The following is a 14,055-nucleotide window of genomic DNA, read 5'->3' as shown; positions in this document are numbered from 1 at the left end:
TTTACTGCTTTTATTGTTTTCTCTGGCTGGGACTTTTATCATAGATCAGATGTGTGATCTGTGATAAAGAAGCACAGTGTGGGTCTGTGCTGGTGTTAATATAGACACACTTACCCATTCATCCATCTATTCATTCATTCATTGTGATGTCTGCCAGGTCTCACAGCTCAGTTGCAGGTGTAGCACTGTGACGACCATGTGTAACAAACGTGTGAAAAGTATTTCCACCCCTACAATGATTAAACACAGAAGAGAAAGAGAAAGAAGACCAAAAAAAAGATTCACAGTGAATTAAACTATTAATTGATATCAAAATAGTCACCACTTATTTTTCTGTTGACTAATTCAATAATTGACTAATGGCCTCAGTTCTGCTCCCTACAATTACCATGGATTTATACCATATATTTTACCTGAATGTTAACATATAAAGTGAAATATTGAAAAAAAATTACCTGTTTCATGTGTTTTTTTAGTGTTGAATCAATTACTAGATACATAAAAGTAATCACCGCCAATACTGTTCCCAATTAATCATTTAAAATGTGTTTTTAAGCAAAACACTGACAAATTCTCTGGTTCCAGCTTCCCAAATGGGATGATTTGCTGTTTTTGTCTGATTTATATTGTTTTAAGTGTAAAATCTTTAGGTTTTAGATTGTTGAGCATCATCATCATTATTATTGCTGTTGTTGTTGAGGCCTAATGATCTTTGCTTTGTGCCCTCATCTGCACCTTATTTATTGACATTTTCATTTTAGTATAGTTTAACTGTGCATTTGGTCCTCTTCTGCTTCTCTCTCTATATAGTCCCTGTATCTGAATATTTGGATTGTAAACCAGAGGTAGGCATGGTTTATGCTGGAAGTTGCGTTAAATAGTATTAAAAACAGTACTGGAACATCTCTACAAAGAGCTACGCCCAACACCTTGAATCATAGCAGCATGTCTCCTCTGTGTTCATTAATCCAAGGAGGTGGTCTGCAGAGACTCAACCCTGTCAGAGCATTAAGTGTGTGTGTGTGTGTGTGTAGGCTACCAGTCACAGAAGTGATGTTACAAGGTCCCGCTGTTTTAGCTGACCTCATCCCCTCCCACACACCCCTCTTTATTTATTGACAACAGAGATTACAGCATGGAAAAAGAAACCCTGCAATGCCTGCATCTGCACCAGCAGGTGGCGCTCTGTGTAAAGCCAAGCTGCCAGCTGTGTCGCAGCGATGCAGCACTCTTCACACTCTGCACTTCTCCCGTGGCTGTAAATGCAGATGGGTTGAAATACTGTAAATAGAGACAAAAATAGGGAACTGAGGTATTAAATTGGCCACGGAAGCACCTGCAGTGACCTGGCAGGAATCTTACCCCGGAGGCACCACCAGAGGCAAATCCCCTTATACTGCACCGCAGCACACACACACACACACACACACACACACACACAAAACCTTATCACACAGGATACTCCAGTTCTGTTGCTGAGGCAGCTTTAAACTAGCAGGCTTTTATTGGAAGGAGTGACTGAGAGGTTTGAGTATGCAGGGACACCAAGTGTACGCTGAATCACCCGTAAAAATCCTTGCTGTCAAGCAGCCTCCACTCTCTTTTTCACTCCCTCTCCCACTCACTCGCTCACTGGCTTGTTCTCTCTACACAGAAGCCTTTCAACTCCTCTTTCATCTGCTCCTGGAAAAGCTGACTGAATCGTTCCAGCTGTTTGAAATTCTCTAGCGGGGGCAGGTCGGCTAAATCCTCAATGTTTTCTTGCCCTTTTATCCCACTATCTGACTTGAGCATTGATCTGACCTTGCCACAAAAGTTTGCTCTCCTCACCCCACCGTGGGACTTCTTAAGCAAACCGGAAGGCAACTCAGCCAGGATGAATCTAAAGCCTGGAAATTTAGAATTCAGCCATGTGCTCTGTCTAAAAACAGAGTGGAAAGGCCACAAGTTGGTAAAGCACAAGACTGCATATAGATAGAGGTATGCTATTTACAAGAAAATTGGAGTGCTGGTTCCCAATGGTTATTGAGCCATAGCACAAACCACTGTTGTGCAGTGATGTGCTTTAACTTTGTAATGCTCAAAGCTTGTACAATCAAGTTAAAACTGAGGATTATCTGCCAATTTACACACAGTATAAACACTTCAGTAAGGGTTTGAGCTGTCACTTGAGAAAGCATCATGTCAAAAACAAAAAAAAATCAGTTTAGACTTGAGAAAAAGAATTGTTGATGCTCACAAAGCAGGAGGATATACAAAGTTATCACAGCGTTTCCAAGTGTCAAGAACTGGACGCACACAACAAAGACTCTGGAAAGAAAACTAGAGAGAGATGTGTGTAAAGACCCAAGAACAACTGCCAAGACACTAGTGAATGAGTTCGCAAAGTCGGGAATTGTAGTCTTAAAGGAGACAATCGCTAGAGCCCTGCACAGGAATGGACTGTGAGGTTGAAGACCAAGAAAAACTCAACTTCTGCAGAAGAGACACCTCCTGATGAAGAACTGCCTCCAGAAGACCAAAGTGAACATTATTGACTGACCTGCACAAAGCCCCGACTTGAATCCCATTGAAAATCTGTGGGGTGAACTGAAGACCAAGGTCCATGCCAGAAGACCATCAAATCTGGAGGAGCTTGAGAGATTCAACAAAGAAGAACGGGCTGGAATTCCTCAGGAGACGAGTCTGAGACTTAATGAAAACTACAACAAACAACTGCAGGATGTTATCCAGCAAAAAGGACACACAACTGACTATTAGCATCAGAGGGGGTAATAATTTTGACCCTGGTAGTTTTTGTTTTTTGTCAAATAATTTTGTTTCTGTGTGCAAATTAAAATAATGTAAGCATCCAAAATAAAACTAGGATGTTTGAACTGTTTATCTTGACTTATAGTCTAAAACATTTCAGCCACTATATATCCTATTTTCTTTTTCGTGTGGGATTAAGAGCAGGGAAAATACACAAATATGAACACAAAACACACACACACACACACACACACACACACACACACACACACACACACACACATTCAAACCCCAAAAGAGAAAAACAGACAGTACTGGCAGACAGTGCAAATCATGGCAGAGATTAGTGGCGATCATCACAAAACAATGAGATGCTGAGAATAAAGACCAGCAGCTGGTGTGAAATGAAACTGCGAAAAAAAAGAATAAAGTAAAGCTGTTCACCAGCTGGTAACACCTCGTCCTGATGAGGAAAAAAAAAACAACAGAATCAACAACAAATGTAAAAATACAAAAAACAAAAAACAAAAACAAAACAAAAACAACCCACATAATTTCAGAGACACCGCTGCTGGGCACCACAACTATTGTTTGGTCAAAGTAAACCCTTTATTTGTCACATTAAGCCTAGATTTTGGTGATTATTGATAAAGATAAAGACAAGCGAGACAGTTTGGGTGAGTATTATTTTGATTCTGTTGGGTTTGAATGAAGATGATGATGCAAGCTATATACATTACAAACAGTAAATACTATTAACAATATGTAGCTTAACAAGCTAAACGAGAAAGTGAAGTAACAAACTTTGGGATGGAAAATTGGGTTGTACATAAAGGTAATGCCGACACTTCATTGTACAAGTAGAGAATACTGTAGTCAAAATCTTCAGGTCAATACTTTAGTTTATGACAAAATGTCTGAAAAACTAATGACAAAACCAGTGACCATTTTAGCAAATGCTAAAATGGTATTTTTTTAGTAGTAATATTTTGGTATTTTTTCTTTGCCCTTATATGTCCAGATATTGTTGGTGATCGAAGGATCTAAAGCTTGCTTTTACACATGCATCTATGCTTTTACACTCATAGTATACGATTCCTTCAATCCCATATGTGAAATATAAAAATACAAAAGTAGTGTGAACTCTTTAAATGAATATTGATTGCATCTTGGCGTCTTCATCCTGCAGCTCCATACTGGTGCTCTGGTTAGTGGGAGGCCACAGCAACAGCAGGAGGCTGCAGACTTTGCCAGTGTTAGCAGGGCACCATGAATAAGTGATATGTATGATAATACATTAATTATGCATATGCATATTTTTGCTGGGCCACCATAAATTACTCATGACATGACAATCTAGAAAAACACCTGACCAGTGCTGCAGAAAAATGTACCCGAGAGAGAGAGAGAGAGAGAGAGAGAGAGAGAGAGAGAGAGAGAGAGAGAGACTGGAATATGTCAGAGGAAGAGTCATTTTCAAGAAGAAAAGAAATAATGAGATGAGATGTTTACTACGTAGTACAATAGAGATACACCTCAGCTGGTTGCCAGGCAAGCTGAGTAATTTTTTCTCAGTTGTCAATGTTTCAACCATACACTGTGTTTATGTATCAATATAGTCCAGCTTCATACAGATTCAGTTCTTTATAATAACAACTAGCTAATAATGCTAGTTTTTTATTTTGAAAAAGGTCTTAATTTACCCAGAATTCATTGTGCCATAATTTTACTTAAGATAGTCAACTAAACTGCTTTGAGCAACGAATGAATTTAGACATCTGTGAAACCAGACCTTGGATTACACCTGACAAGCAGTAAGAAGGCATTTTACGGTGTTTGAAAAAACTGATCACCATTCGCTTAAATTGTTTGGGAGATTCTGCAACGCTGTTTTCCTGTGAAACACCAGCAGTGTTTTGTGGACTAAAAAACTAAACCTTCAATCGGCACATCAGTGAGTAGATAACAAATGAATTTTAATTTTTGGGTGAGCTGTCCCTTTAAGGTAAGTCCCATCAACTTTAACATCTGCTATCCTATCTTTGAGCTTGCTGGTGTTGCGTTTTATCCAAAGTTAACATATGTTCACCAGAGAGGTTATGTTTATCCGTCTTTTAGCAGAATTATGCAAAAAGTACTGCCATGATTTTCACAAAACTTGGTGAAGGAGAGTAGAATGGGCCAAGTAAGAACTGATTAAATTTTGGGGCTAATCAAACACAGCAAAGTTGCAAATTTAAAATAAACAAATAAACCAAAAAACTGCTATTATGTCAAATTTTGAGATGTATTCATAATCATTAGGGACACACACATACACACAGAAAAAAGGACAAAAATGTGAATATTGAAACTGAAGCAAACATTTTATTTCATGTTGCTTAAAGCTTTTATTTAATCCCATCACTTCAAGACTGCCTCAACTGACTTTAACGATGAAATATAGGTTATTTTAGTTCTTGAGAGAACCACAGTGACGATGGTGACGATGGTGACAATGGTGATGATGGTGAATTTGATTATGACCAGGTGTTTGTTGGTGAGCTGCAGAGGAAGAGCAGATACAGATACACATCAATATACAGACTGCAAGTTATGAAATTAAATGCTGCTGTATATTAAGGTAGGTCAGAGTTTTCTGCGGGATGTTCAGTCAGATACAGTAGCTTTAGGTGTTACTTCTGTCTAAGTAAGTGTCTACTATAATTACGGAGTATGTGATATACTATGATGCGTGGTCACATTGCATATACTTGTCCCTATAGAAATAAATAATAAATAATAAATTAATCTTTATAGGACAAGATATGGTGGTTGTTGAGCAAATAACATGTCAGCCTGACACAGCACACTCAAATTTTTCTTGCGCAAGAAAAATACAGAACAAAAACAAATAGAGGATTGACTTATTACAGATGTTGATGGGTTAATTACTTAGTTCACTGTGAGAAATATATTCCCTCAATATTATTCAATGAGTAACATTCCCATGGCAAATTATGAAGCAAAATAGAAATTATGAATAATTTGTAACATACAGACAGCATGTAGTGATGGGTTTAAGCCTTTTTCAGTATGAGCTCTACTCATCATTCATCTCGGACTCGTCATCCTCGGAATCATCATCCTCGGAATCATCATCCTCGGGCTCATCATCCTCGGACTCGTCATCCTCGGAATCATCATCCTCGGACTCGTCATCCTCGGAATCATCATCCTCGGGCTCATCATCCTCGGACTCGTCATCCTCGGAATCGTCCATCTCGGACTCGTCATCCTCGGGCTCGTCATCCTCGGAATCGTCCATCTCGGCTTCGTCATCCTCGGAATCATCGTCCTCGGCCTCGTCATCCTCAGAATCATCGTCCTCGGGCTCGTCATCCTCGGAATCGTCCATCTCGGCCTCATCATCCTCGGAATCGTCCATCTCGGCCTCATCATCCTCGGAATCGTCCATTTCGGGCTCGTCATCCTCGGACTCATCATCCTCGGAATCGTCCATCTCGGGCTCGTCATCCTCGGACTCGTCATCCTCGGAATCGTCCATCTCGGGCTCGTCATCCTCGGACTCGTCATCCTCGGAATCGTCCATCTCGGGCTCGTCATCCTTGGAATCGTCATCCTCGGAATCGTCCATCTCAGCCTCGTCGTCCTCGGAATCGTCCATTTCGGGCTCGTCATCCTCGGAATCGTCATCCTCGGAATCGTCCATCTCGGGCTCGTCATCCTCGGAATCGTCATCCTCGGAATCGTCATCCTCGGAATCGTCCATCTCGGGCTTGTCATCCTCGGAATCGTCATCCTCGGAATCGTCCATCTCGGGCTTGTCATCCTCGGAATCGTCATCCTCGGAATCGTCATCCTCGGAATCGTCCATCTCGGGCTTGTCATCCTTGGAATTGTCCATCTCAGCCTCATCTTCTTCGGAAATGTCCATGTCGGGCTTGTCATCTTTGGAAGCATCCAGTGAGGCCTCATCTCCAGCTGGGTTTGTCTTAGCAGCATCAAGATTTGGCTTTTCTGCTGCGACGGCAACGGGCTTTGACTCATCAGCTTTAACCTCTTCGTGTTTGGTCACATCCAAAACTGTGGAAGAAACAGATGTAATAGCATCCATTAATGAAGGACAGACAATTGTCTATTTGGACAAAGACCTTGGCCAGTTTTGTAATGCTACATAAAAGTTAGAAGAGACATTAACACCCTAAGCTATAAACAGAGTTACAATACATAAGACACAATATAAATATCATGGTCACCACATGCAACATTTGATGATCTAGTTACCTTTGGCTGGTGCAGCATTGTTTGGCGCAGGTGATGCACTGATCACAGCCACAAAAGCAAAAATGAACAGCCCAGTCAAGATCTTCATTTTCTGAAAGAAACCATAAACACTTACAAAAATATACTCAAATGGCCTGTGAGCATTTAGCAACTGTTTCTGTTTGGTCTGTGAGTCTCTCTTAACAGTCAAATAAAGGTACAGTACTCACCTTCAGTTTGCAGTACCTCTCAGGAAGCCACAGAAAGACTTCAACTCGAATCAGGAGTATTCTGACTTTCTAACTGGTGCAACTTAAATATATATATGTACTTTTGACCAAAGCATATTTGTTCAGTACCAGTGCTCGTCCAATGAAAAGTTTCCACATGTTTTGCTAGTTTGTGACAAACAATGCTCCAAGGCACATGATGTAGCACACAAACAAGTTCACATTAGCTCCATGAGTTGCTGTCGCAGTTGCTGTTACTGGGTTTTGTCACAGTAATTTTCACACACACAACATGCAAAACAAACAAATAAAAAAGAATAAATAAATAAAACAGTCAGGTAATCAAACAGACCTTGAGGAAAGGTCATTATTTGGTTACAATAATGTGGTGGGCATTAGTGCATAACAAAAAAAACAACAACATAATACTGTATTTAAACATCAGATCCTTGTCGAGGTCAGATCACACAAACATCTACTAAAGCTGTCCCATTGTTCTTTAACCATATTGTTTTTGCAGTTCAATCTTTCCAGCATGCAAATATTCCCATTATTGGTTCCTTACACATTTTCAGTGTGTCCCCAAAAATCTGATCTATTGTTGTTACTTTTATATTACTGTAATTATAGGCCATGATATATGATATAGATCTCAACATACACATTATCTATAAAATAACATACCGTAAATTCTCAACCGTATGCTGATCTTAAACAATATGATGCACTGCTGGAGGTTAAACTACCCAACAGCAGGGTTGGGTGATTGGTGTTGCAACAAGATTGAAGAGATAACTATTTGTGCTTTTACAAAATATTAATATGATGAGAGTTTTGATAAATAATCATCAGTAACGTGGACGTATGCATGACAGAACAGCTAGAACAGTCTGGTAAGTTCAGAAAATCACATCACTTTACAGTACTGCCTTCTTTAAAACCAGGAAAAGACAACACATAGATAAGATTAGATAAGATTAGATAGATAAGATCTCATTTCATTATATAAATATAATATTGATATATTGCAAAGCCCTAATGTGAATATAATGAAAAAGTTGACAAGTGACCACCACCCTCTACTCATCAACAGAGCCTACGTGGAAGAAGTCAGGAGAACCAAATCAACAACGGCTCCTTCCCTCAGGCTACTGACTCTTTAAAAGCTCAACATACATATCCAGGATGTACTTAAATATCCTCAGGGACCTGCTTACTGCTGCTACTGCACTACTTCTCTATACACCTATCAACTATTATATTATTATACTAGTATAACTCTTGTATAGTTGTCCTGTGTGCTGCACGGCATGTCTGTACCTTGATTTGTATTTCTTTTTGTACCTGTTTTTGTATCTCGTTGTTTGCGTCCAGTGCGTAGTCTGAATGTTGCATCATTCATTCTCGAGCTGTCACACTGTCAGTTTTTCACTACATGATTATCATGGCCAAAAAAAATCACAATAATGATATTATCATAATGTCTGTAGAATTACTGCCTTACAGTTGTAAGCCATTGTCAACCAGTCAAGCCTATTCATGGACCAGAGTCTGCGTGTCCCAGTGGAAGTTGTAGCTATTCACTACTATGGGGACTAACATCATCACGCATGAACACAACTGGGCTCAGCTTTCCAGTCATATGCAGGAATATTCAAATGCACCATTTTTAGAATTGTGAAAATAAAACATTTATACTACATGCAATAAACTGCCAACTTTTTTTGCCTACAACTGCATGGAATAAGCATAAAGTGTCCCATAGCATCCATTTTCTTTCAGATATTTTGAGATGAGAGATCAGAGGACCTTTGAAAATGGTCAGTGCTGATTTTTCCATCACCAGAATTTAACTGAACTTTGCAGCCTTGTTTAGTTTCCTTTCCAATGAGCTCCATGACATGGAACAAATGAATGCCTGACAGGACTGAACGATTGTAGGGAAATATCTTTTTGCAATTATTCTGACTGACAGTGTAGTTGCAATGTGATTTACAATATGAAAGGAAAAGATAATTATTATCATTATTCTCATTTTCATTGAAAACACATTAAAATGATTATGGTGTGTTATTTTTTCAGGGATCGGAACTAAACAAAGATGTTTTCTGAAGTCTGGAGTCTGAAGCACCACGATATTTAATTTAAAATCGTATTTTGACACATTTCACCTTTAACAAATGTGCAATTTGAAAATTGCAGCAGACCATATTGTGATTTCGGTTAAATTTCGATTAACTGTTCAACCCTGATGCCTGAGGTCATCTAGTTTCTATACCAGTGTCGTCATTTTACGTTTGAAACTGAGCAGCTACAGCCTATGAGAGATGGACAGATGTAACACTCTCACCTTACGGCTGGAAGGTATCGTAAACAAAAACATGATGTTATTTTTCCAAGACATGCCTTGAGCAGAGTTTAAACTTTGTTGATATTTGTTTTAGACTAATGACTGGATGGCCTGTCAGGATGTGACATGTCACTGCCAGTGGAGGTGTGTTCGGATCCTTTGAACGTAAAAGTATGCAAGTACTTTAAGTATTAAAAGTAGAAGTACTTAGTGCTGAAAAATGTGTCCAGTGACTTTTATACTGTTCTTTATTACATCATCAGATTACTCACTTAGTCATGCATTAATATGACAGCAGGATTTTAATGTTGTAGCTGGGTGAGCTGGAGCTCATTTCTAATGTTTGTGAAGGACTCCAACTAATGATTATTTGTATCATAGATTAATCTGACTATTTTTCCATCAATCAATTGATAGTTTGGTTTGTAGAAATGACACCCTCATGAATTTTGTTTTGACCAACAGTCCAGCATGTACTTGGTTATGGGCTGAAGGGAAATGATGAAATACTTAAGTGTTAAGTGTCACTTCACAAGTTGCAAAAATTAAATAAAAAACATGTTCCTGTCTCATGGCCTCAGGACTCATGTCCTGAGTTTTAGACGGTCGAAACCCAGCTTTCCACGTTGCTTTTCTGATATTTGTTTTTTGACTGTTGGGTCTCTGCAGGCCCCGAGGCTCAGGAGAACTGGCTGACGTGTCACTCCAAAAACATCTTCCTTTACTTCCTGCTCAGTTTATTGTGTTTGTGTCGACACTAAAATACATTTAGCAAACCAGTTGACAAACAATACTCCGAGGCATCTGACACAGTGTCTCTTAACAGTGTGGATGATCAGGTGTTAAACATGTTGTCTCCATTAAAACCTCAGGTATGTGACCATTATTGTGCCTTTATTGTTTTAGAGCAGTTGTCTTATAATATGGAGTCATGGGGCCATAAAAAGGAATAAATCTATGAAAAAATAAGACAATGAGTGTGGATATATAAAGAGGAATAAATAAATTAATTAAAGAATGTGGAAATATAAAGATAAACAAATAAAATAATGAGTAAGTAAATAAAAATGTGGAAATATTAAGATAAATAACATTAAAGAACAATTATAAGTATTCTAATTATAAAATTAATGTATTTTCACAATTATTTGCTCAATTATTTCTGTATATATATTTATTTATATGTTTTAAAAAATAAATGTGTATTTTTTTGCATATAAATTACTACCTTGCATTACACATTTTGTGTACTTATAACTTATTTTTTAATGTTCTTTCATAATTATTAGCCCCTTCAGGCGTGAGCCTCGCTTCTGTGTTTGCATGAGTGAGTGAATGAGTGTGTGTGTGTGTGTGTGTGTGTGTGTGATCACTGGATCCACAGTTTGTCTATGTGTTTTTTTTTTTATGACTTTATGTTTTTATGGCCACAGGCTTTATGTCTTCAGGTCGTTCCATACTTCTGTATGTGATATCTCAAGAACATCTCGAGGGAATTTCTTCAAACTTGACACAAATGTTCACTTGGACTCAAAGATGAACTGATTGGAGTTTGGTGATTAAAGGTCAAAGGTCACAGCGACTGACACTAAACATTTTTTTGGCCATAAACTAACCTTGTCTCGGCTAGAGACAGCGTATGTGGGCTCATGTTATTGTTGGATGAACTTCCTCCTCTGTTTGCTTCTGGTGGTTGTGGTGGGATTGCAGTTCGTACCAACATGAGATCTGGTGGAATAATAAACTTCAGAATCACTTATTCCACATTTGGTTTGTTAATGTTTCCTGTATTTGGCTCAGTCTGGTTTTACTGGTCATAAAAAAAAAAAATCTTTGTGTTAAAGCTTCGTGTCCATCAACAATGGCACGCATTTTCATGGAAAATCTTAAGGTGACATCATCCACAGTGACGAAGTCAGAGGGAATTTTCCCCATTAGTCTGGATTGCTCTATGCTGCTTCACGAGAGGCTGTTAAAAGGAAATTATTTCTCAGGATTATGGCACCTACTGGGAGAATAACTTGTGGTAAGTTAGGAACACTTAATGATTCTGGCCACAGATCCTAATACCTCATTCCCACGTCTCAGAAAACACCACAAACCCCAGAGTGTTAACGCTCTGTGGCTCTGACCTGTGACCACAAGAGGGAGACAGACCTCCAGTAATAAGTCAGGACTCTCTCTCTCTCTCTCTCTCTCTCACACTCACACACACACACACACACACACACACACACACACACACACACACACACACAAAGGGACTGAACTAACTACTTTGTCCTGTCTTTACTCACATGGTGCAGAAAAGATATAAGTACAGTACAACATACTTGATAAAATGTCTTTACTTTTACTGATTACTTTAAGAAAAAAAAAAAAACGTAATATCTGACACAAAATATTATTTAACAACCCCATGTGAGAAATTACAACTACTGACATTAGTATTATTAGGTCCTTTGTTTTGTTTTGTGTAAAATAATAATAATAATAATAATAATAATAATAATAATAATAATAATAATAATAATAATCATATAATGGTATTTAAAATGCTAGAACAGAGTGCTGCCAAGCTGTCCAGTCTCTGAGAAGAGTCAAGAGGTCACAGCAGCAGCAGAGGCTGGAGAGGCATGATGTGACCTTTAAAGGGGGGGGGGGGGCTCTGCTGTCAGAGGTCACATTCAAGATGATCAGAACAATATGTGGGGCTCTGCATTGGGATGAATGTGTCTGCTAATGTGGAGAAGAACACTCAGTATTTAGGGACATATTAGTTTGTAGTCTACTTATTTGATTCAGAGTTAAATATCTTGACAAGCATTAGATGGATCGTCGTGACATTTTGTCCAGGCATTCAGATGTTTCAGTCGTACTTTTTGCTTCATAATGCACCACACATTTTCAGTGGTAGACAGGTCTGGATAGGAGGCAGGTCAGTCAGTAGTTGCACTCTTTTACTATGAAGACATGCTGTTGAAACACCTCCAGAATGTGTCTTTGCATTGTCTTGCTGAAACAGGTTGTGTGAATGGAACCCTTCAGCATCAATGGGCCTCAATAGATGTGACATCAAATTCAGAATAAAATAATAAAGTCTGAGCATTAGATTTCTTGTCTTTATACTGTATTCAGTTGAATACTATTCAAAAATAATTAGCAAATCATTGCATTCTGTTTTTATTTATGTTTTATATGATGTCTCAACTTTTTAGGAACAGAGGTTTGTATTATTAATGTGGGATCTGTGCAAAAGCTGTGAACGAAAAAACTTGTAAATATTTCTTTAATGTTGTTATCTTGAGATCATGAGTTAATTATTTCATTATCTGATGAAATCGGCCCTTTGTTTGTTACGGAGCACCTATAATATAATACAAATGAGTATTAAATCCTCACAGTACTGCTATTGTGGTTTATAAGCTCGGCTTGTAGACTTGTTGACTGCTGTGTAATTGTGTTCTTTAGAAAAGAAAGAACATGACCCTGAATTCTGGACATGCTGGAGTAATTCATTTTGACTTCTAATTCACCGCACATTGTGGTCTGGATAGTGCAGGTATTGTTGGCGAGAGCATCGTGGTATTTGAAGGATTTAAACTACACCACTAAAAATCCATTCCCACAGGCTTCTGACAAAAACACAGCCACCCCAAAGTTTAAGTTCATCAGTCACATCATTTGTCATGTGATATTCACATGCTTTTTTTTATTGAAAATCTTTAATGCCTGTGACATAATTAAAGCTTTTCAACTCAATATTTCACACAGTGCCCATACTGTATATCCTCTTCCCAGCATCATTAGTTTGCTGCTCTTTCTTCTCTACGTCTCAAGCACAAAATAAAGATGGCTTGTCTCCACCATTGCTTGTGGACTTGCTGGAAAAAAGAGAGGTTTTAAAATCTTTAAAATAATCTAGTTTCCAAAAACACCCCCAGGCCCAGGATCTGAGAATGACGGGAAAATGAAAAGAGTGCTGTGGTCTGAAGGGTTTGCATTTCAGATTGTTTTTTTGGAAATGAGGGTTGTTGTGCCCTTCAGGCTAAAGAAGAAAAGGACTGTCCAGATTGTTACCAGCACAAAGTTGAAAAGCCAGCATCTGTGATGATATGGAGGATGGTTAGTGCCCATGGCATCATGGGTAATACCTGTCTCATCTACGAAGGCACCATTAATGTCAAAAGGCACATACAGGTTTTGGAGCAACATATGCTGCCATCCAGATGATGTGTTTTTCAGAGACGTCCCTGCTTATTTCAGCAAGACAATGTCAAGACACATTCTGCAGGTGTCACAACAGCGTGACTTCGTAGCAAAAGAGTTCGAGTACTAAACTGACCTGCCTTAAACGTCTTGTCTTTATATAGTATTCAATTTAATATAAGTCAAAAAGGATTTGCAATCACTGCATTCTGTTTTTATTTTATTCAGGTTTATCTAAAGAAGGAAAGT

The 14,055-nt window shown here is 38.5% G+C and overlaps 1 protein-coding gene across 1 annotated transcript; it reads right to left on the bottom strand.

Moving 5' to 3' along the window:
- Window positions 1-5,092: 5,092 nt before the first annotated feature.
- On the bottom strand, window positions 5,093-7,192 carry LOC146305775 (uncharacterized). Its single transcript, XM_084712622.1, has 3 exons — window positions 7,039-7,192; window positions 5,790-6,837; window positions 5,093-5,295 (listed from the first exon to the last, which is right to left on the bottom strand). The coding sequence occupies exons 1-2, from the start codon at window positions 7,124-7,126 to the stop codon at window positions 5,834-5,836; spliced, it is 1,092 nt and encodes a 363-aa protein (XP_084568748.1). The 5' UTR covers window positions 7,127-7,192; the 3' UTR covers window positions 5,093-5,295; window positions 5,790-5,833.
- Window positions 7,193-14,055: the final 6,863 nt, after the last annotated feature.

The sequence above is a fragment of the Lutjanus erythropterus genome, chromosome 23, assembly GCF_056507025.1.
Source record: "Lutjanus erythropterus isolate fLutEry1 chromosome 23, fLutEry1.hap2, whole genome shotgun sequence".
NCBI lineage: Eukaryota > Metazoa > Chordata > Actinopteri > Lutjaniformes > Lutjanidae > Lutjanus > Lutjanus erythropterus.
Note: the sequence above shows the minus strand (reverse complement) of the source record. Positions and strands in the feature narration are given on the sequence as shown.

What these genes read in the sequence shown, in the direction of transcription:
- LOC146305775 (XM_084712622.1), bottom strand. Translation starts at nt 7,126, where the DNA reads ATGAAGATCTTGACTGGGCTGTTCATTTTTGCTTTTGTGGCTGTGATC. An exon ending in CAATGCTGCACCAGCCAAAG is followed by an intron (nt 6,838 to 7,038) that starts GTAACTAGATCA and finishes TTTCTTCCACAG; the next exon opens with TTTTGGATGTGACCAAACAC.